Source organism: Dermacentor silvarum, chromosome 6 (genome assembly GCF_013339745.2).
Source record: "Dermacentor silvarum isolate Dsil-2018 chromosome 6, BIME_Dsil_1.4, whole genome shotgun sequence".
NCBI lineage: Eukaryota > Metazoa > Arthropoda > Arachnida > Ixodida > Ixodidae > Dermacentor > Dermacentor silvarum.
Window position 1 is genome coordinate 73,734,580 of NC_051159.1, and position 24,660 is coordinate 73,759,239.

Sequence of the window (24,660 nt, forward strand, 5' to 3'; positions counted from 1 at the left end):
CACGCCGTAGTGGAGGGCTCCGGATTAATTTTGACCACCTGGGATTCTTTAATGTGCAAGCACTGCACAAGCACACGGGCGTTTTCGCATTTCGCCTCCATCGAAACGCTGCCGCCGCGGCCGGGATTCGATCCCGGGATCTCGTGCTGAGCAGCGCAACACCTTAGCTGACTGAGCCACTGCGGCGGGTTTCTTTCTTTATCTAATATATATTAAGAGTTAGAGCAAGATTAAAATGCTGATGTTTCAAATGTTGCACAGTATCTACAAACAAGGTCAACACTTTATATACAGTCAACAGAATTAGTATATTATGCAATGTTCCCTTCAATGTGCATTTTCCTAAGCTTTCCTTCACTAATATTCTAGTTATAGGCCCATTTACATATCCTTTGCCGTTCTTAAAACCAAAGTCCTCAAGAACGCTGTCCACTTTTACCATTGTATGAATACCATGAAACACTGTCAGTGCTAATTTTCAATGCCACCTGTATCACACAAAGAATTCAGGTTTACTAAGACATTAGCAGAATGGTTTTATTAGGCAATATGGCACTTCTTTCCACCCTGCTATTTGATCTGTAGATCAGCATATGACAAGAATGACAAGCACATACCTTGAGGGCACCACAGATTTCAATAGTTGGAATGTCATCCACCACTGTGACCCTAAAGTACTCTGTCTGAATAAGGTTCTTCAGAAGAAGACCGCTGTGAGGGTCCTTGCAGCCTGAAAAACATGAAATGGCCTGTTCACAAACTGTTGCAATAAGCTAAAAAACTGGCAGTTACTTGCCACACAGAGTTGAATTATTCACTGACTCTGGGCCATGTAATTGAAGCGAGGTACCCAACAAAAGAAGCCCCCAAGAAATGAGACCTCAATTCCAACCAAGTGTGCAAAACTTCAAATCTCAATTACTATAGCTTTACTGTGCAAGCAGCAAAGAAGATGCCTTCATCCAAACTAAGGGTATAATGACATATAATCTTTTGTCTAACCTTTCTTTACTGCAATACAGTAGAACCCCGCTGTTACGTTCCCGGGTGCTGCGTTTTCCTGGCTGTTACGTCGTTTTCGGCTGGTCCTGGCACAGCTCCTATAGAACCCAATGCATTGCTAACCCCGCTGTTGCGTCGCAACTGTGGGACCGTTCCCGTATCATACGATGCGAACTGCCACCCCGCGCCGGCCCGAGCAGCCATTTTGACTTTTCATGTCGCTTGGCTTGGTGGCTTGACGATGGCATTGGCTGCCCAAAGTGCCGGGGGCGACACTCCTATGACATATTTTTGGTTTCCGCCAGCAAAGGAAGCCCGTTGTGGCCCTAAAATTGGTTTTGGCTCATAGATGTTCCCTAATAAGTCCAAGGCCAATAACGCCGTCGCCGCGCGCCGTATGCTGTATGTGCAAGTGAAAGCGTGCAAGGGGAGCCGACGACCGCGTCTAAATCTCGCGCGCGAAAGAAAGAAAAGTAGGGAGGAAGCGCGCTTTCTTCCGTTGCGCTCGAGGCACCGGCGAGGGAGCGAGGGGGGAGAGATAGCGGGCGGCGTTGGACTAGTGCGTACTAGACACTCTAGTTGTACTCTGGCATCAATGGCGTACTGCTTGGCGGCGCGCGGTCCGTATCTTGAACGCGATTTGCGTTGGGGGCAGAGTCTAGGCAGTGTAGGTGCGTCAGCGGCTCGTAGCTTTGTGCATGCTGTGTGTTCTCGGTGCTCAGTTTGCGTTGAAGCGATATACAACAGCACGAAGGTCACTTCGCTCGCTTATGCAGCGGCACTTCATCACGCCAGCATTTCACAGCGCGTGTCTGCGCTCATCGAGTGTGATGTGTTCATGTTTGCCTATGGGCGCTGATACCATGCTTGTTAATATAGTTAAGAAGCGAATGTTGACAAATTTATACGGACAATAAAACTACTATCCTTACTTTGTATAGCTGTCTACTAATTTGATATTGCAATCGATGCTTCGGCTTTTGGGCGAAACTATGACTTTTTTTCACACGTAAGAATTCAAATAATATTGTGTGCAGTTCAACACTACTCCCATTTTTCAATTTTTCCTGTTTCTCGGCTCTTGCGTTTCCCGGCTCTTACGTTTTTTTTTTTTTTTTCGGTCCCGTGAAAAACGTATCAGCGGAGTTCTACTGTACGTACATTTGATTCAGAGGTATGGTTTAAAGCCTCAATTTATCTAGTGCATAAATATAATTACTTATAGCATCTCTTAAATCATCTTATCAGATGTGTGCCAAGTGCAGCACGGTGTCGTGATGAAAAATTCAGGCCGTATTAATTTTGGCTATATACTATAATTGTAGGGTCAATAGCTGCTCCTTAGAAAAAAACAAAGAGGTAAAGAAATAGTGTGTCAGTAGCTAAATACAAAGCATAAACAAAAGATTGCATGTTTTAGCATGGGATGTTTCTTTTGTTTATGCACTGCATTTAGCTTGGCAGACTATCTCTTGGAACTGCAAACACACCAGGTGTCGGAAGAGAGGTTGGCATGCCAAGTCCCCAAATTTCTACTCACTGCAAGCCCATTGAGCCCCATTTCACAACGATATGCATAGCATTGACACACATTTCCACACTGTAAAATGTGCTATTCTGAGGTTGGGAAACTCGCGGACTGCATAAATTGATGCTCACCGATCGTTGTCTCGCAGAACTTCTCATCTACAACCTCCTTGGCCAGATTAGCTCCCATGAGAACACACACATCGATACTGAGCAGCTTCTTAATGACATTAGATATCAGTTCAATGCCGCCACCAGGTGCGATGTCGAAACCCTGAAACAAAAATAAACCGTGCAGAAAATGAGGAATAAGATATATATAAAAAAAATACAGCAACTGATATTCAACATCAATACTTGTAGAAAATGTGAATAGTTAAGAACATAAATGCTTCAACGAGTTTGCCCAATAGTAGGGTATTATTCACATAATGCTATCAAGAGCTGCCCTTTACATTCAGAAATCCTAACATTAACTAAAAGAAGAACCTTTGTGATGAAAATGTTTTCTACTCTCGTTGGATTTTCAAGCGAGAGTTGTACTAGCTTGAAAGGGGCACTAAAGAAACGCTAAATCAGTTGAGAATGATAAAGTATTCCTTCAAAACTTACTTTCCTGGTAAGCGATTGACTACTTGAAGAGAAAGTGAAGGCCAAACTTCAATTTCTTAAATTTTGCGCGGGACCCCCATTGCAGGTATGTCAGTGTGACCTCACATATTTCAAAGTGCTTTCTCTCCTTTGAGCGTTTTTGCACTGAAAATCACTGAAACTTTGAAAGTTCAGTCCTTGGATCCTTTAGAATACACTGTAGTCCATATCTACCAATAGAAGGTTAACTAGACCCAGCAGAGGCTGTCAAATCTACGACGTCACAGCACACTGGTGCAGGAATTTCAAGACAGCGTCGCCACGTGTCTCAAGTTTGTGCATCTTTTCTGGTTACAAAGCACCTTCTCACGGTAAGAGTGGCTTTTCTGCTTTGTTGAAAGGGTAATTTACTAATGCAGCTCCACTTATCTCTTCTGTGCCCCTATAAGGTTGCCACCATCAAAAACGCCTAAAAATAAACACGCATCTAATTGTAAGAAAACAAAATGTGAAGGTGTAAAGTACTATAATACTTAGATGGACACTGAAGAGAAACATTGAATCAGTTTAGACTGATAAAGTAGTCTTTCAAAACTCTATCTTCGGTAATTTTGTGGTAAAAGGTGGGTTACCAGAGAAGAATGAGGTCAAAGTTGCATTTTTTTTAATCTGGCGCCCCAAATAAATACTCTACGTGCTACTCCAGATAATAAGATAAACAAAACTTATGCGAAAGCAGAAGTGCATTTAGTTATTTATCATTCGTTTTTGATAGCAATTGCAGTATTTTGTGTAAGTGTGTGCCATGTGGTCATTTGCGATGAAATGCTGTGGTCCTCGCAGCTCTGTGGACACGACACCTCTGCGGTAGGTTCACTTAAGCATCATTCCTCGTAACACTTATGGTGCTGTTTCGCTGTGCAGTCACTTTTGGTTTGAATAAAAAACAGCATTGCATCGGCAATGCTGTGTTGCATTACCCATATGCCTGAGAGGACAAGATTCTTTTCTTACACCTGTGCTCTATGTGCAAGTCTGCACACCTCTTCCAGAACTGCTTGTATAGAAACTATAAAATAGCGGATGCCGACATTTTCCTTTGTTCAATTCATTATTTGATGCTGTTTGTTCCTTACCATTAGATAAACATTTGTAGTCACCAGTGGTATTAGAATATCTCATTTTTTTACCTGTGCTCTTTTTGCTTGTGTTTGCCTTGTTTATGCTAATTTGCTACTTTTTCCTACCCCTGTTATAGCCCTATATTAAGGCTGCAGTATAAATAAATAAATAAATAAATAAATAAATAAATAAATAAATAAATAAATAAATAAATAAAATAAGTAATCAAATAGTCCATGTAGTGCAATATCTCAACTCGGAATGCTTCATTACTACTCCCGGCATTGCCACAACCTTGTATAAATGAAGTTTGAAATTATCGATATAATAGAATTATACTCTGCCAAACTGTAGTGGGTAATCTTCCTCAAAGACAAACAAAATACAACACACCCTACAAACAAAGGCACAAGTGACGTGACGACGAGATGAGCATGTGGTAGAAAAGCTCATAGTATCCACTGCGATTTTAAAGCTTCCTATTTACTTCACAAGACACCAGTTTGTTGGCCATATGTATAGCCAACCGTATGGCCGTTCGTTGAAATTTATGCAGTCACTCCTGACGCACACAAATTACAGTATAGACCACTTATAACGTAACCACTTATAGTGCAGGACCGGATATAGTGCGGTCTTTTCAGACTCCCGTTAATTTTCCCATAGCACTCCATGTATACACGTATCGCTTATAGTGCAGTTGCGGGAAACTAAATACCGGTTACAGTGCGGCTGCCTGGGAGTACGAAAGTCAGCAGTGACGGCGAACGCTCCCCTCAAACGGGGGCCCCAAGGTGTGCTCAAGGAAGAAAGAGAGACGAAGTGGAGGAGAAGGGCACGCGGTGCGAACGAACAGTCAGTGAGGCTGAAACCAGAATCTTGAGTGCGAGTCGTGAAATATGGCGCGCATAGCGAGCGAGGGCCGCGAAACTGCCAACGCCATCCAACGCTCGCTTCACGATAACGGCAGTAAACGAAACTTCAGGGAGCGGGCGGCGCCGGCACAGCACGGCGAAGGGCACACGCGGAGACCGTGGAATGTGAGGGAGGAGGGCGGTAGGGAAGCGGATTTCGCCTCGGCAGCTCTGCCGCTTCGGTGGCTCCCCTCGCCCTCACTCGTAGCTCCCTCACTTTCGACTGTCACCGTACGCGCCCGCCGCCGTGCAGGCGCCGCCGCTCCAGCCAGCCCGGCGCCCGCTCCCCGAAGTTTCGTTTTCTGCCGTTATCGGAAAGCGGGCGTTTGCCGGCGTGGGAAGTTTCGTTGGCCGACCTGGGACAGCACCGCTGCTTCCCTCTGCGCCGTAGCCGCAGCGTGCAAGGTCAACACGTGACTAGAAAGTAGAGGAAGCATAACGGAGAAAGAAGGGTTCACTGCCATTTCCTACGCGTGGCTGAGACGTCGGCACGTACACGCATGTTCCGGCGCAACGCAGAATCGGCGACCTTGCCATTTGAGAGAGGGGGAAATTTCCGCTGCGTTTTTTTGCGTTTTTGTTTTGTTCTGTTCGCGCGCGACAATGAGGGGTCTCTCCTAAGCTTTTATTTACTCTATGGCGTGCCGGAGCAATGCCGGTCTGAGGCGCCGCCGCGTGATTTGGTTCGAATTAACGAGATTCGACTGTAAATTGAATGCAAACGTTCTAGCCGCATTCCTCGACTGTCGCATACGCGTGGCAGCTCGGTGCACATCTTTTGCATATGTGCGGGCCTTGAAAATTGTTGCTTTGGTTATAGTGCGGTACCGCTTATAGTGCGGATATTCGCCACTCCGGCGACTTACGTTATATGCGATCTACACTGTACTTTCGCGACATGCCTCCTTGCCCCTACTGCAGAACAAATGGCTTCTTTTACTAAATCATTTCCTACAAGCGTATGTACGGCAGCTCAGCATAAACAGCAGGAGCCTTAAGGAAACATGCCATTTCAAGCAGCGCACTCACCACACAGGCACCGCCTACGGGCACTCACCGACGCATGTACGACACAAATGGTGGTGATGAGCCTTATAATAAAGCGCATGCTTTTCTTTTGAGCAAGAACCAAAGAATTCGAACGCATGTGGCGCCACGTGATGACGCTAGCCCAATAGGAAGGAAGAGGGACACAGTTGGCAGCGCAGGGAAGGGAGAATGGCGCAGAGCCGGCGACAGGGCGGCAAAGTTCAAAGGATGGCATCACTTTTGCTTACTAAGGGACTTTAGGTCTAGAGGAAAGCCAGAGAAGAAAACAAGAGACGGGCCTCATTCGGTGATAGCGACTGGGTATGTGCCACTCTTCAACGAACCTCTTTGACGCCAACTTAGGTCACTACTGCTTCCGTCCACAAGCAGCTGTGGGAGCTCGAAAAGGAATATGATGACTGTCGACGTTAATGTGATTAACATTAAGCATTATCACATTCATCTGCTATGTCCAATAAGCAATCTACGAGATTCTGTTCAGTTGTACTAAGTGTGTAGTGGCTGAACTGGGCACCGCCACAAGCAGCAGCGGGAGCTCAATAAGAATGCTACGTCAGGCTGCATACACGCCTCGTACACGACACATTTCGGCGGTGGCAATAAGGTGTGTCGCTAAATTGCTTTAATGCTAATCGCAACAATGTCGACAGTCATTGCGAGATGGAATGTTTTTTTTTTTTATTCCAAAAAGATAATTTACTAAAACAGCCAAAATTTATTTTTCGTATTAGTGTCCCTTTAAAATTCATTCTTTATGCATTATTGAGCTTTAGAATACCCATTCATTTTGGACTTCCCAATCTGCGATTTCATGACTGTTACATTCGGTGATAAGAGAAGTAAGAGAAAAAAGGTGGCTCACCTTGATCAATGACAACCCAACTGCGCCTGCCTTGATCTTTCCAATCAAAGGCTTACACGTTGGAACAATGAACTTGTGTGGCAGGACAAAGACCAGAATGTCTGAGCCATCACAAGCTGCTACTATGTCAGGAACAGCAACCTGTAGAGTGGGCATTGCATTAGGCTCTACAATTCTTTTTCAACGGCATAGCAATGTTCACGCACTGAACCTCATAATAACAAATCGAATTGCATACACACTTAAAGATCATGCAGTTATTTACACTGTTAACACAAGCAAACAAGACTGGTGATAGCCAATGCATGATAGCACTGTTAAAGCAATATAGTAACAATTGATGAGTAATCAAAACCTCCACTTCAATGGGTATGCTAGCAAGTAAACCAGGTACACTATCTTGCCTTCATCCGTACGAGTTATCTACCTGTTTTCCAAACCATGCGTTACAATACATGTGCCACACATTTAAAGGGCGACATCTTTCTGCTGGGGTAATTTTACTACATTATCTCGTGGAAATGCACATGGAAAGGGTATGCTCATTCAACAATGCATAAATTTGTTAATGGTCTACTCCTGCAGCAAGTACAATATGCTAATTATGAAGGCTGTAAGGGTTTTTTTTACAAGTGGTTACAGTGAAAACGAGTAATCCCACTAATTTATTAACACCAGTAATAAAGAGAAAAAGAATTCAGACGAAATGATCTTTCATTATCATAAATAGGGTTCTGCGTTCGTTTTTCGAGATTATATTTTACGTGAAAATCAGTTTACCGGAGCTTTCTTTTACAGTGCAATAAAATTAAGTTATTCTGTGATTTAGTGTTAGTCACGTTTACTTTCATCCATATATACAGAACTATCCTAACTGGACAAAAAAAAATGGTGGGGAGGGGGGGGAGGCAATATAGCAGCAGGAACCGTTTACTTTCAGTAAACATTTACAATGGCATTAGTGACCACCTCCGCTGCAATTTATTGTAAAATGCATATTTATCAATGCTGTAAACAGTCACTGAGCCACACACCATTTGGTTTACGGACCGAAACAATGATACACCCTTAACATTTTTGTGCAATGGATACAGAAAAGACCAGTAGATCCAGTACAGTATGTGAAAGAATGGGCAAGTCTTGGGCATGCATCCCCTAGAAAACGAGGGGCTGAACAATTTTTTTCAATAGCATACACCTGATATTCTGAGAACTCTCTTGCCAGTAAGATAGTGCCATGCCCCGAGTGGTAGAATGGCAGAAAACAACTGCTGATAAGTGTCAACGGTTTCTAGCAGTTTGCCTTCATGTTTGGGTTTACCATCTGAGCACGGTACCAGAATGTCTGCGTAGTGCAAGTCGTTAGGAATGTTTCACTGCACGGCATGGCTTCATTTTAGGTGCGAAGCACCTTATGCGCCCGGCCCGGTCTGTCGGCGTCTCCTGTCGTAATCGTCGTAGTAGTCACTGTAAGCCAGCGGCTCGTGCTCGAAGCACCTTAGGTGCTCGGAATGTCAGCGTCTCCTGTCGTAATCGTTGTCATAGTCACGGTAAGCAAGCAGCTCGTGCTCGGCACGCGCTCATGCCACTGCTTCTGCGTTCATTGTCATCGTCTTTCACAGCTGGCTGCGTTGAAGCAAGCGGTTCGTGCTCGCGCCACTGCTCCCGCGTTCGTCGTCGTCTTTCACAGCTGGCTGTGTTTCCGTTCATCATTCCAGTGCAGAATTTCACTTCTGTCATCGTAATGGGGAGGCCGCGTTTACGGGTTATGAGCCATTGCTTAAGGTGGTATGAGCCCATTAGCGGTGCATCACTGCATGCTTCGCACATCCCCAGGTTTCACGTTAGTGGAGCTGCATTTCGCTCAATGGGTCATTCGAGCACAGAGTTTTTTCTGCAAGAGCAGCATAGTACTCTTGAAAAATGCTAATGACTTCAAAGCCCTTCTCCTCGTCTACAATGTCAAGCATGTAGTGAACATTTGCAGAAGTGCTGTCAGATGCACGATTCCATCGAATTAACAGTGCCTGCAGGTGCATGGGAAGGAGATGGTACACATCATGTAAATGAGTACTCAGCTTCTAGCTTTTCAATTATTAAGAGCAGTTAATTTTTTTAAACTCAACTCAAGGAGCAGGTTGTGCGAGGACTTTTGTTGCCATTATGAATGCCTTCCGCCTCTCACTTTTTTTGCCAAATGTACTCGTGGCACAGTAACGTGATCACAACTGAAAGCCTAGAAATTGAGTTGTTCAGATATATCTGAATTGTAATTTCTTTACTAGCAAGTGGTCTTCAGATTTGATGGGATTAAACCAAAAATGCAGAATCCTACTTATAAACGACAGACACTTCACCTTTCATTAGACCACTTTCCATTCCTGTGTCTACCAAGATAGCACACTGGATTCTTTTTTACAATCAGCATATGTACGCTTTCTTTCTCGGCATATGAAATCCAAGTTAATTAATGTGCACACTATTGACAAACATGGCTGTATTTTCAATGTTTATACCTTCCATATACCAAGCCTACCTGGATATCACACCTGCATTATGTAACAACCAAACATCTTTATACTATTATTATCATCATTAGGCACCTGTTGAGAAAGCCTTCACTGAATATTAATTGAAAGGTTACACTTACAACATTCTCAGGGATCTTGTAGCCTGGAAGGTACTTGACGTTCTCGTGCTGTGTGTTGATAATCTCTGTGAGCTTCTTCCCATCAACAATCTCCTCATAAACATACATTCTAACATTGTTGTCAAAGAAGTCAAACTTCTGCACGTTGAGTCCAATTATGCGAGCTATTGCAGAACCCCTAGAATGAGGTACAGTAACATTTATTAGTACTAGCGGTGGTCATAAAGGTTAGGCGTCAGTGTAATCTGGATCTTGCATACATAGCAGCAATTTTTTTCTCGGCAGATAACTAGCATGGTAAAAGTGCACAGGTTGTGAGGCAAGATGGGTTATCTCAAATTTTTGCAACTATGCTTACTACTGAAAAAGCAACATTCCCAGAAAAGCTTTATCTGTAGTCGTACAGTGTGTGTGAACACAAGCGGCAAGGTACATATAAGATGGAATTTAGATTGCTTTACACTACAGTGAAACATTGTGAGACACGGCATAACATTAAATACTAATGGAAAACCAACTTATGCAACAGTAACACGCTTACGATACAAAATGTGCTATTTTACAATTGTAACGAGTTCGCAATGTTAAATAAAAAATGAAAGCACGAAAGAAACGCAACCACGCGCAAATGGAAAACAAGCCGGTTGACGGAGGAGGCTGTACGAAGGGTAAAGATCAATGCTCTCGTAAAAAGTCGACAACCTTTAAAGGAAATGGACCACCGATCTCGAAACAGGCTAGCTAAGTGCGATATATTATTTAGATTTTGAGGTGACGCTGCTGTGTGTACACTTTGCTGCCGCGATACGTGTGTGGACTTGGAGTGAGACAAGGTCTGGGCCTTTGCACCCCGATAAACTTGAAACGAAGGTTTCCAAGATAAGCAGGCTCTGAAGGAAGACGACCTTACATACGGTGCAGTATGTCCGTAAGCGGGAAACAGGAAAAAAAGAAATCGCGCCGCCTCACGTGTCTCAGAACGTCCTTGTAAAAGGCACCGCTAAGAAGGCACCGCTTAAGTAGGTGTGAGTGAAACGCGCAAGGGATTCACAAGACGTTACAAGTGCTAACCAAAAAGAAGGCGAAGTAACCGATGATAACTGATTTCGATTAAACACGACACCTGTGCCCTTGTCGCGTAGGGACGTGTTGTAAGAGCGAGCCTCGCACAGCGCATGAGGGTGAACCAAGCGCATCTCAGCACAAGGTCAAATTACCCGCGGCGAAAACATGCCGTCCAGGCAGCTGATGCACACACAGGATACGGTGTCGGACCACCGCTAAAAGAGAGCTAGCGCCGACGCAATCGCGCACAAACAGAACAAACGGAAATGGGAGAACAATGTTAGCTTCAAGGGCGATTCATAGAACACAAGCTTCCTGAGCGTGATAACTATAAATAGTAAACCCGAACTGTTACCAATTTCCAGAGCCGATGATGGAAACTTTATGCGTGGTCATCTTCGGGATGTTGGCGTGTAGCTTTCCAGTTTACAAGGACGACTGTTCAAAGAAACAATTTGTGGAATCGCTGGCCGTTCGCTCAAAACAGCAGGGACCAAAACACTAGACTGCCACCTCCCCCTACTCGAGACGACTGCGCGCGATCGCGGTGCTCCCTCAGCGTCCTCTACGGCGTTGCCAAATCTATCGCTCCTCTGGCAACAGTGATGTCTCGCTGACGCGCTCTAACGTCAGACCACGGTGGTAGTCAAAACAATCCCGTCTTTAAACTGTGCATGAGCTGACAAAAGCAAAAAAAAAGACTTAGGATATGCAATATTATGATGTTTTTTAAAAATAAATAACAAATAAATATTGCAGCCACGATGTCATAAAGAGGTTAACGTGGATACAGTGACTGTAACGTGGAGAGGAAAGCGGCTTCCACAATTTTCGTTTCCGCTGCACATTCGGGGTCGAGAGAGGACGCGAAGAGAGAAAAAGCGAAGCGAACGCATCTAGACGCGGGTGTTTCGAATAGCAACAACAAAAAAGTAATGCGCAAAAGCGGTAAAAGTGCGCGCTTCGTGCGTGTTGGAGCAACCGGTGTACCTAACACCTGCCTGCGAAGCGACCGCAACAGCAAAGCCATATGTTGTTACTCTACTGAACGAAGATAACCAAATAACATAAATGACTGTCCGTAAAGTTACGGCGTGGCGTGATGTTGCGTAAATTCAAATCAGAGCGGCCGCAGGAACATTGCGCGCTCGTTTTTAATGCAAAGCATTCTTTTCGAGTCAACCCAGTTTTGTCGTGCAGTCAGTAAAAGAAAGAAAATACGGTTTAATTGGATGGTCATCGCACACGACATCTTCCCAAGTAATAAAAAGCTTTGTTCCCTGAAAGAAAATGCGTAGAACTGCATAACTAACCATGACATCAATGCGCCTCTGCTTTACATCAGAGGCCGGGCACCTTTGCTCTATAGATCTAGATGGACAAACACGAAGCAGCACAAATGGCTGGGGAATAGTGCGCATGTTAAGCAGTCGATGGCCCTAGTTAATAAAGAAATCAGATACTTGTAAAAAGGAAGCATGGACGACAGTGATTGATCAGGATTTTTTATGAGTATTTTTTAATGTAAACTGTTTCATGGGTAATATTGTGTACGCATGCATATGGATTACACAACTATATAATACAAAATACCAAAATAATAAATAAATAAATAAAAATAAATAAATATGGACATCGGCCTGTCTCCGACGTCGATGGACATCGGCCTGTCTCGCGTAATAATACGTGCAGATTCATTTGAGTTTGTGAAGAACGCTGTTCCTGCTTAGCGACCTTTTGCAAGTAGAGACCCCACGAGGCAGATGGCCATTTCCACTGGGAACCACCTCGCTCAACATATAAACTTGTCACGCTTCATCATGCACATGACACGCATGACGCGACGACACGACGATGGCGGTATGATGACGACGTAACGACCACGATGAAATGATGACCAGTGTTGTCATCGCTGGGCGTCAGAAATCCGCTAAAAAGCAATAAGAAATCCACCAGACGACGATTGCACGATGACCATGGAATGACGGCGATTGGGTGGCAAAGGTGGCCTGATAACAACGTACGTGATGCCGATGGTATGACGACGACGTCTTGACGACCATGGTGGGACGAATAGAATGACGGATCTGGAGTGTCGACGACGGCATGACGACAAAGATATGTGACTTTTGATTTTGATTTAAGGCCCGAAATAAAAAAAAAAGTTGCCAAAAATCGGTAAGCGTGAAAAAAAATTCAGAGCCCTTCCCCTGTCGAGAAAATGGGGGTAAGCGAAGCTTGTGTCGCTGACGTTTCGCCTGGACTTCGGAAGCCCTCACGCTAGAATAGAACGACAAGCTTCGCTTACCCCCATGTTCGCGACAAGGGTAGGGCTGGTGATTTTGTCTCGTTGGGTCCCACGTGTGACAAGGGTAGTTCAAGGGCGCGTTACAGGTGCCCGAGCTCACAGGGGTATGTGCCATTAAGCTTGGACCCTTTTTGCAGTATCACCAGGATCGGCCCACCTGACAAGGGTATGTGCTATTGAGCTTGGACACTTTCTGCACTATCACCAGGATCGGCCCACTTTTCAGCGTGACACCACCACCACCACTACCGCCGACACTTGTGAGCGTATAAAGCTTTGCTTAAAAAATAGAAACACTAAGTTCACAGTTCCGTAACTGTGCACCAAAAACAGATACCACAGTTCTGCAAATTGCATGCGCCAGAACCGCGGAAGTGAGGAAGCGCGGCATCAGCAGTGAGCGAATTGACCTGCGTGCTGTGTCTCGCACCAATGCGAACTAAGCCGCGAAAACACAGCGCATGGCGGTCTGTGCCCCCGTCACAGATGGCTTTCAAGGTACAGCCGGTACAGCGGCCCGGGCGCGTAGCCGTATTTTGCTTTCCGCGGATGATTCCACACGCGAGAGAGAAAAAAAGGAGGGCGAGGACGACGACGCAGCTACCGCCGGACGCCCTTGCACACTATTGGTTCTCGCCATCAGGTCACGTGGCTGTGCACGCGTTCATGTTTACACCGCTGCTGCAGCCGCGCCGGCACCTCCGACGCTCGTGACGGTATAACCACAAAAGCGCAGGCCACGTGCACAGCCGCCGTCACCGCGGTCTTTCCCCTTCTCCCCTACCCGTCTCCATTCCACAGACGTAACCCCCCCCCCCCCCCCCCCCCTCGGGACTGCATGCGGGGGATGCATACGGGGGCTAGAGGTAAACAACTTGGCTGTAAAAAGACGAAATGATAGCAAGGGTGCGTGCAGGGGAGTGAAGAGGGAGAAAAGTCTGCCATATGAGCAGAGAAGTGGCTAAAAGGTACCGGACAGTACTGGACGACGGCGATCAAAAGGAAGTGCTTTGTGCTTGGATGCTCCTTTGGGGGTGCACCAATGTTGCTGTTACATAGAAAACAGTCGTACACGATGTGTTGACCCCAAACGCACAATAATAACTTTTCTTCCGTGCATGGAGTAAGTTCCGTGCATGGAGTAAGATAGATGATGGTAGAGTAAGATGGTGGTATTCTGCTTTATGAGAAAAACAGCCTTCGTGTTTTTTAACATTGAGGACTCATTTGAAGCGCAAATTACGAACACGCTGCTAGGAACCTTGCACCATATGTATACTTGTAAATTTCCAGTGCGCAATCTTAGCGTATTTATTTCTTTCTTTCACGAAGGAGCTGTACTTATTCAGGAAAGGTGATAAAGATTGTTTTCCGGCAACGGGTTCTGCTGAGTTTTTTGTAGTTCCGTGCTCTCATGCACGATCCGGCAGCGAGCAAGCGCATAGAGCGCCGAGCGTATCATAGCGGCAAGCGCGCGCAAAGTTCTGTCTGCGATGTTGATCGATCATACAGCCAACTCATCATTCTCACCACGAGACAAGCCGCAGCAGTTGGCCGCCGCCTGCACCACTCCAGAAGAGGGCAATAGGGAGCCTACATGCAACGCCGTTGCATGTAGGCTCCTTATAGAGGATGGATGGATGGATGGATGGATGGATGGATGAGGCTGAACCCTTTAAACCGGGCGGTGGCATACGCCACCTAGCCATGACTATTAAATTATTTTGTACTTTGTGGTGGGTGAAATTTCACCCCTGCCTTGATTTTATCCACCAATCAGATAACCTCTGTTTGGTTATTTCTACCCGCTTAAAGTATATTTTGCCTTCACTGTCCCTAAACCTCAACGCTTTGAAAAAATCAGCCCCGTTGCTTTGCACTGTAGGGTTAAGCCCTTTACAGAAAAGTATGAGGTGTTCAGCCGTTTCCTCTTCTTCTCCACACACACAGCACAACGTGTCTATACCTTGGTACTTGACACGGTACATCTTAGTCCGCAATACTCCCGTCCTGGCTTCAAACAACAAAGAGCTTCCCCTAGAATTATCATATATATTTTCTTTGGCAATTTCTTGCTTGAAAGTTCCGTATGTTCCCAGTGCTGATTTCGACTGCATCCCTGTTTTCCACAGACCCCTCTCTGTTTCTTTAACCTTTTTCTTAACCGTTGTTTCCTGGTTTGCACCCCTCCTGCAGTCCAAATATTTGATTGACAATTTTCTGGTCAGCTTCCTCCATTTTGCGTCGACATTCCTCATGTACAAATAAGTGAAAACTCTCCTTGCCCACCGCTTTTCTGCCATTTCTTTCAATCGCTCCTCAAATTCTATCTTGCTGCTGGCTTCCCTGCCCTCGAATGACGTCCATCTTATGTCACCCTGTACCCCTTGATTTGGTGTATTTCCGTGTGCTCCCAGAGCCAGTCTACCTACCCCTCGCTGCTTAACTTCCAACCTTGCTTGAACCTCTGATCTCATGCACAGGACCGCGTTGCTGAAAGTCAAACTAGGGACCATCACCTCTTTCCAAATCCCTCTCACCACTTCGTACCTACTGTAATTCCACAGTGCCCTATTTTTCATCACAGCTGCATTTCTGCTACCTTTAGCCGTCACATATTTTTCATGTTCCGTTAGGTACTCGGCCCCATTGTTTATCCACACTCCAAGATATTTGTACTTATCCACCACCTCCAGCGTAACCACCTGTATCCTATGCTCGCTGCCCTGATTATCATTAAAAGTCATGACTGCCGATTTTTCTTTACTAAACTTCAAACCTAAGCTACCTCCCTCTTTACCACAGATGTCCATTAATCTCTGCAAGTCTTCCTTGCTGTCAGCCATAAGTACAATGTCATCCGCATACATCAGTCCTGGTAATGACTGTTTAATCCATTCTCCTTGCTTGAAATAGGAAAGGTTGAAGCCAAGTCCGCTCCTCTCTAATTTTTTCTCTAATCCTTGTAAATACAGCATGAACAACAGAGGTGACAGAGGGCACCCCTGCCTAAGCCCCTGTTGTATCTCTATAGGCCCAGATACCTTGTTTTCCCATTTTATAAGCACCTTGTTACTTTTATAGATATCTTTTAAAAGATTTCTTACTCCATCTTCCACATCTAGAGTGCCCAGTTTCTGCTATTTCAATACACTGTGTCAATGAGAACAGATTATCTTCTAACCTTCTTTGTTTCCGGAACCCATTTTGTAGTTCCCCCAGCACCTCCTCGCTCTCCACCCATGCCTGCAGTCTGTCCTTTATAATCTGCATCACCACCCTGTAAACCACTGACGTCACTGTTATGGGACGGTAGTTGTTTATGTCGGCTTTGTCCCCCTTTCCCTTATATATCATGCTCATCCTGCTCAGTCTCCACCCGTCGGGGGCTTTACCGTCCATTATCATTTTGCTCACTGCCTCTCTTAATGCTTTCTTCGATTTTGAGCCCAATGTCTTTATCAACATAATTGGGATGCCATCAGGACCTGTCGACGTGCTACTAGAAACCCTCTTCTCTGCCCTTTCCCACTCGCTTTGTGCCAGTGGAGCCACTGCACTGACTAGTCCATCCTCACCTGATTGAGCACATGCTATGTTTCGTTCTTTAAATTTTTCTGTCATCATTGTTCTTATATGTTTCATTGCCTCATCTCGCTCTAGTCGAACACCTTGAGCTGTAACTATAAACCTCTGCTCTAGGCTAGTCTTATTACTCAAGGAGTTGAGATGTTTCCAAAATTTCTTTGCTGCTTTTCTATCCTTTTTGTTTACTTCTGACAACCATTGGCTCCCCTTTCTTCTGATCTTCTCATTGATCAAATGGGATGCTTCCGTTCTACAGTTTAAAAAGTTATTCCATTTTCTGCCTACATCAGCTTCTGGTTCACCCCTCTGCTTTGAATATCTGTGTTCCCTGGATGCTTCCTGACGTTTCTCTATGGCCTTCTTAACCTCCTCATCCCACCAGCTCTTGGGTTTACGTCTTCTGTTCCCTTTTGTCCTGACTCGTACCTTAGTAAGCTCTAGCTCAAATAGCCCTGTTAAATTTGCATATGCCCATTCTGTTTTTGTATTCTCTGAAATTACTTCCTCCATTTGCTGGGTTGCTATTTCAAGCTGCTTTTACGAGTAAAATATCCCACCTGGTTGTTCATCTTGCCTCCTACCTACTTTCATTTCCCTTCTAAAACTCACCTTAATACGTTTGTGATCACTACCTAGACTTCTGGAGCCATATTCATCTATGCTCATTACATTTAGCCTATCGTGCATCTTATGTGACATTAGTGCATAATCTATCGTCGACTGCAGGCTCCCTACCTCCCATGTTATGTGCCCTTCACACTTCTCAGTACTGTTGCATACAACTAAGTCATGCATTTCGCACATATCCAGCATCATGTTGCCTGTTGAGTCTGTGTACCCGTCCATGTCTTCTATGTGTGCGTTCATATCTCCTAGTATAATAATCTCAGCACCCTTCTCCTAGCTCTTTAATGTCACTTGATATGCATTCCAGCATTTTTAACACGAAAGTGTTTTATGCCGGGGTCCACCAAGACTTCACTGACGTATTTCCGTCACGGAAATACGTCAATTTATTTCCGTCACGGAAATACGTCATAGAACATAATACAAAGAAAGAAACCAGAAGAAAAAGTTCCACAAACATGCAAAATTTGGAAATCGAACCCACGACCTCTCGGTCCGCGACGATAGATCGCCGAGCGTTTACCCCTTGCGCCACAAACGCATTTGCAGAGAGCTACACAGACGCGCCTTATATATCTAACACTCCTCCGTGTACCCGCGCTCTTGCTCGGGGCGGTGCCGCCGCCTACGAGCAGAAAAGAGAAGTACTGCATTATGACACTAACGCGCACCGACAGTGAACGCTTCGGTGGTCTCAGCACTACGACGCCTCGATGCCAGCAAACCCACGACCTCTCGGTCCGCGACGATAGATCGCCGAGCGTTTAACCCATTGCGCCACAAACGCATTTGCAGAGAGCTACACAGACGCGCCTTATATATCTAACACTCCTCCGTGTACCCGCGCTCTTGCTCGGGGCGGTGCCGCCGCCTACGAGCAGAAAAGAGAAGTACTGCATTATGACACTAACGCGCACCGACAGTGAACGCTTCGGTGGTCTCAGCACTACGACGCCTCGATGCCAGCATTCGAAGGGACGCTGGCATCAAGAAGCACTACCAACGCCACCTAGGTGGCGTTCACCGTACTCAGCACAGCGGAGCGTGGCCTCCGCAATTAGCTCTGAAAATGTTTCTGAAGTTGATCGCGGAGGCTGCAATTACGACGCGCTGTACGCGCTGATTTGACTCGGTGACGATTCAGTTACGTGCTTTGTCTTGCGCGTTGTATTAGTGTGTCAGTTACGTGCTTCGTCTTTCGCGTTGTGCTAGCGTGTGCAGCGTAGTGCAGCTTCCATATGCACGACGGTTGCTCATGGTCATCGACGTTGGTAGTCGTGATGGAGGAGACGTGCCACCAGGCGTCAGCGTGGGTGCATCAACGCCTAAGGGCGCTTTAGCCACAAAACACCAATAGACATTATATATCAATGTGCAATAAACATTACACTACTTCTGTGAAGACACGTTTCACTTTCGTGTTCTATACCGATTCCTATATAAGAGGGATCAACCACATTTTTTTGTTTTCCTCTTTGGCATTTGCTCCTGTCCACAGGTATACACAGCCAAGGAGTGTCTGCTCTCCTGCAACTTTCCCTTTTAGCCACAAATGCTCCTTGCATTCCTGTTTGACCCTTTGCCAATTCATACTTTTATGAATGAATGCACCAATTCCACCCCCTTTTCTGCTGCCCTCTGTTCTATTGCAATATTCCCATGCATAGTCAGGATTACAGGGAGGTTGCTCCATGTCCCTAAGATGTGTCTCCACAAACCCGTAAGCATCAGTTTTTCCTGCCTTAGTTGCTCGTCTAGAGGGCAATTAAATCCAGCGCCATCTATGATTCTCGTCACAAAATCACGCCCGTGCTGGACGCCTTATCAGGCGAGTCGTCATTCCTGTCTAGTTACTCCGTGGTCAGTACATTTTTACTCCGTAGTCAGTACAGTACAGTTAATCCGTGGCCGACTTCATGAACACCATAATCACTGGTGACGAGTCTTGGGTGTATGGGTACGACCCGGAAACCAAATCCCAGTCGTCACAGTGGAAGCATTCCACGTCACCGAGACCAAAGAAGGCCCGCCAAGTGCGCAGCAACGTCAGAGTGATGCTGACTGCTTTCTTTGACTCCCGCGGTGTGGTACACCACGAGTACGCACCACAGGGTCAAACAATCACCAAAAACTACTACAGAGATGTCCTCCATCGCCTACGTGATGCTGTGCGGCGCAAGAGACCGGAGTTGTGGTCAACAGGAAATTGGCGCATCCATCACGACAATGCTCCTGCACATTCCTCGCACTTGATTCAGACTTTTTTAGCGAAAACACAAGACTCCTGGAGTTCAACAGGCTTCTTACTCTCCTGATATGGCCCCCTGCGACTTCTGGCTGTCTCCCAAAATCAAGAGACCATTGAAAGGAGCGCGATTTCAGAGAAGAGAGGACATTATGGCTGCAACGACAGCTGAGCTAAACTCCATTCCGAAAGAGGCCTTCTCGTAATGCTTCCAACAATGGCAGCACCACTGGGAGAAGTGTATGGAGTCCCAAGGAGACTACTTTGAGGGTGATTAGGTTTCCAACGCTCCAGTTATGCCAGTTTTTTTTTTTAGGTGAGAAGCACCTTAGGGCCGAGCCTTGTCCCTCGTCGTCCGTTGCCCGTCCGTAGCTCTGGTTTGCATGGAGACTGCTAGGGGCGCTTCTGTGCACAAGGGCTATATAAGCGCTGTCTAAACTGTACACATGTACAGTATATATATGTATAAGTGTATATATATATATATATATATATATATATATACATATGCACATATACATATACATACATGTACACACACACACACACACACACACACACATATATATATATATATATATATATATATATATATATATATATATATATATATATACGGGGGATTCACGGTTACCCGAATGATCCCCTGGTGCTTCGCCCACTCATCATCATTCACTTCGTGGATATGCGGTGACTTTTTTCTTCGGCTAAAGGTCGGATACTTTTCTAACAGACCTCGTATTAGGGGTGTATTGAGAACCGTGTATAATAAACCAATTTTAACCGCTTTAGAGGTATTACTATGTGCAATTTACAGAATTGTGATATCTTTTTTTTTCATTGCTGAGTTACAGAGCTGTAAACATGATAGTTTGACTTTCTGAAAGTTTGCGATTTTCAACAATGTTCATTAAAAGCTCGACAGCCTAAATCAGAAACCTGCTTCCAACCATTTTAACTTTTTCTTTTAAATGCAAAAGACATCATAAAATTCAGTGCAGTGGTTGCCGATAAAAACGATTTCTGCTTTCTCATGTATTTATAGTTGGAGCCCTTAACTATATGCGGTGTCTATTGGCACTATGTTCGGTACCGGCCAATTGCGCAAGACTCTAGCCAGCAGAGATGAGAATGGTACGACGACGATGACGTGGCGACCACATTACCTTCACTATGGCCCACGCATTGGCAAGAGCTATTAGCAAGCTGTCTATTCGGGACCAGTGGCCCATGTTGTTCGCTCGGCAAAACAGCAGCCAGCTCTTACCTGTACTCTGGTCCATACATAACAGTCAACGCCGCTGGAAGCTACAGAGACTTCTGGCAGTGGCTTCGTTCGGACTTGGATATGGTTCGATGTTTTTTGACCGCAATTGTGCGCAACTGTTTTTTACAGCAAAGCTGTTAAGGGCTCACTCTTCGGTGGTCGCGTCCGGCAATAGAAAAAAAAAAAACTCATTGGCCGTATGCTGTATGTGCGAATGAAAGCGCGCGAGGGCGAGGGACGCGCGCTTTCACGAGGAGCGAACGCACGGCGGAGAACAAATGCGACTAATGTGCCGGTGAAAGCGCGCGAGGGCCGCTGCATCTTAAAAGCCACCTCCCATCTGTGACACGGACACAGACCACCGTGTCCTGTGTTCTCGCGGCTTAGTTCGCGTTGATGCGAGACGCAGCACGAAGGTCAATTCGCTCGCTGCTGCTACCGCGCTTACTCACTCCAGCGTTTTGACAGCGAGTTTCCACGGTCATCGAGTGACATGCGTTCATGTTTGCTTGCGCGCGCGTGACACCATGCTTGTTAATTTAGATAGTATGCCTATGTTTACAAGTTTATACGGCCGATAAAGCTACTATCCTTACTTCGTATAGCTGTCCACTAAATTGCTATCGCAATCGATGTTTCGCCTTTCGGGCGAAACTGCGGCTTTTTTTGTTCAATGTGTGCCCATATTTTTCTTATCACTTTGACCTGTAAATTGTTGTTTTAGCTGGAATGTTGTTACTCACCAGTGTGCTGGACGCGCTGCTTTGTAGCGTAATAAAGGGCAGGTTAACTGTAAGGTAGTGCAGTTGTTGCAATATTTAGTTATTGTATAGTCGATGGTCGTTCAGTAAGGCACTACCAGCTTCTCCGAGTCGTTCTTCCTCCGTCCTTTCTCCTAGATTCCACCAGCCCCTATTACCCTCCTGCCCTGAAGTGCCATTCGGTTCTTACGGCGGAGTATCTAGAGTATTTCAATGCCCGATACAAACAAAATAACAAGACAAAAGAAAACAAAAGAACACCAGTGTGTAGAGATATCTGAGCAGTATTGAGAAGATTGAAGTGCCCCGATCTTTTAATGCAGCGCATTTTGAAAAGAATAAAAAAAACCAAAGAAGTAAAAAATCATACACATTGAGAGCGAAATGAGCTGCTGTAGTTTTAATTTGCCCACTTCATCTTTGTGTCAGGCTTACCTCACTCAAATGTTTTTTTTCTATATTTTGAATTCTGTTGAAAATGCCACGTGCTTTAACGAAGATAGAACAGTTGTGAGTGAGTAATCATGCACCACCTTATCAGTGTAACCTTGTCCTTAACCGGCACTTTGTTACGCTATACGAAGCATCGCGTCCAGCCATGGAAACCTTTACTCGTATGTACAAACCTTTAGTAGATAACATAATGTAAGGTAAATGTTTTGCACGGTACATTATGTTAGCGTCTTCTTCTAGCAGATGAATACCTGTGCTTCTTTGTTTGCATTGTGCCAAAACTCAGGCATCTCGGAAGCCGTCAAACAAACAGACGTGCACTACAGTGCGACCGCTCTCACCGAATCCATACATATCAACGGCAGTCCACACAGCAGCCTTACGGACACATGTAGAATCATGTATGATACTTCATTAGTTCTGTGCAGGAGAGCAACAGCATATGAATCGGTCGTTCCGGCCGCTTTGTACGCAGTGCTTCCCGCACGGAGCTCTTGTGCGCATTATTTTTAAGACACCTGCATCCTACGTTACAAATTACGCCAATTCTGGTTCGTCCACGTTCTTTGATTTGTTGTTTTTGGTTTGTTTCTCTCTCTTCACTTCCTCACTGAACTTCAAGTGTGTGCTGGAAACCGCCTTCCTGCTACCCGGGTGTGCTTGCTCTCGCGTAATTGGTGAGATTCTGACCAATCACGCCAGGGCAAGCGAACGGTTCGCTTTACGAATCATTCGCCACCTTGTCAGCTTTGTTTGGTTCGGAAGGCTCCTACGACCTCTCTGATTGGCTCAAAATATAGCCATTGCAAAATTTGAGAATGTCCACCCAGGGTTGAATTCGTATAATGGGTCGTAGAGCGAACGGACTCGTTTTTCTAACTGTTGTAATATAGCACGCGAGAATAACAGAAAGGAAGTCCTTCCTACATGGCGGCTTGTCACTTTGCTTCATCATCATCATCATCGTCTTTATCAGCCTATTTTTAAAAAATCTCCACTGCAGGACGAAGGCCTCTCCCTGCGATTTCCAATTACCCCTGTCTTGCGCCAGCTGATTCCAACTTGCGCCTGCAGATTTCCTAACTTCATCACCCCACCTAGTTTTCTGCCGTCCTCGACTGCGCTTCCCTTCTCTTGGTATCCATTCTGTAACTCTAATGGTCCACCAGTCATCTATCCTGCGCATTACGGGGCCTGCCCTGCTCCATTTTTTCCTAATGTGAATTATAATATCAGTTATCCCCGTATGCTCTCTCATCCACACCGCTCTCTTCCTGACTCTTAACGTTAGGCCTAACATTTTTCGTTCCATCGCTCTTTATGCGGTCCTTAACTTTTTCTCGTGCTTCTTTGTTAACCTACAAGTTCCTGCCTCATATGTTAGCACCGGTACAATTCATTATTGTACACTTTTCTTTTCAACGACAGTGGTAAGCTCCCATTCCGGATTTGACAATGCCTGCGGTATACGCACTCCAACCCAATTTTAATCTTCTGTAAATTTCCTTCTCATGATCAGGGTTCCCTGTAAGTAACTGACCTAGATAAATGTACTCCTTTACAGACTCCAGAGGCTGGCTGGCGATCCAGAATTCTTGTTTCCTTGCCAGACTATTGAACATTATCTTTGTCTTCTGCATATTATTCTTCAACCCCACTCTTATACTTTCTCGGTTAACGTTCTTAATCATTTGTTGCAATTCGTCCTCAGTGTTGCTGAACAGGATAATGTCATCGGAAAACCGAAAGTTGCCGAGATATTCGCCATTGATCCTCACTCCTAAGCTTTCTCAGTCTAATAGCTTGAATATTTCTTCTAAACATGCAGTGAATATCATTGGAGAGATTGTGTCTCCTTGCCTGACCCCTTTCTTGATAGGCAACTTTCTACTTTTCTTGCGGAGAACCAAGGTTGTTGTGCAATCTTTGTAGATATTTGCGAAGATATTCACTAATGCCTCCTGTACTCGTTGATTACGCAATGCCTCTATGACTGGTGGTATCTCTACTGAATCAAATGCTTTTTCATAATCTATGAAAGCCATACAAAGAGGTTGATTGCACTCTGGAGATTTCTCTATTACCTGATTGATGACATGGATATCATCTATCGTAGAATATCCCTTCCTGAAGCCAGCCTGTTCTCTTGGTTGGCTGAAGTCAAGTGTTGCCCTGATTCTATTGGAAATTACCTTGATGAATATTTTATAGAATACTGAAAGCAAGCTAATGGGCCCATAATTTTTCAATTCTTTAACGTCTCCCTTCTTATGAATTAGTATAATGTTTCTATTCTCTGGTGTAATAGAAGTCGTGCGGCATTGCGTATAAAGGGCCGCAAGCTTTTCAAGCATAACATCTCCTCCATCTTTGAATAAATCGACTGTTATTGCATCTCCTCCAGCCGCTTTTCCCCGGGTCACCTTGCTTATCGCTTCGTAAGTTGCTATAAACGGTTGCGTTGCAGTTGGGTTTTGCCGACTATTTTCCCACCAGGGTTTTGTCCTGAATGGGGCTTAGAGCCTTTGGGGCTCTAAGATCATTTAAATAGAAAGAAGTCACGTTTTTCTCTGTGCATTTAGGCTCGCAGCTTGGTAATCTTGCCCGAGGACGAGTGGCTGTAGATTT

General features: G+C 45.2%; 1 protein-coding gene across 1 annotated transcript in view; it reads right to left on the reverse strand.

Annotated features, from left to right (window-relative positions):
* The window catches only part of LOC119455586 (glycerol-3-phosphate dehydrogenase [NAD(+)], cytoplasmic-like), a 38,077-nt gene extending 26,710 nt beyond the window's left edge, over window positions 1-11,367 (reverse strand). The window contains exons 1-5 of the mRNA XM_037716991.2: window positions 11,139-11,367; window positions 9,719-9,896; window positions 7,069-7,209; window positions 2,662-2,803; window positions 618-730 (exon numbers count right to left, since the gene is read on the reverse strand). Coding sequence (XP_037572919.1) covers window positions 618-730; window positions 2,662-2,803; window positions 7,069-7,209; window positions 9,719-9,896; window positions 11,139-11,179 — 615 coding nt within the window. The 5' untranslated portion in view covers window positions 11,180-11,367. The remainder of the gene's footprint in view (window positions 1-617; window positions 731-2,661; window positions 2,804-7,068; window positions 7,210-9,718; window positions 9,897-11,138) is intronic.
* Between the last annotated feature and the right edge of the window lie 13,293 nt (window positions 11,368-24,660).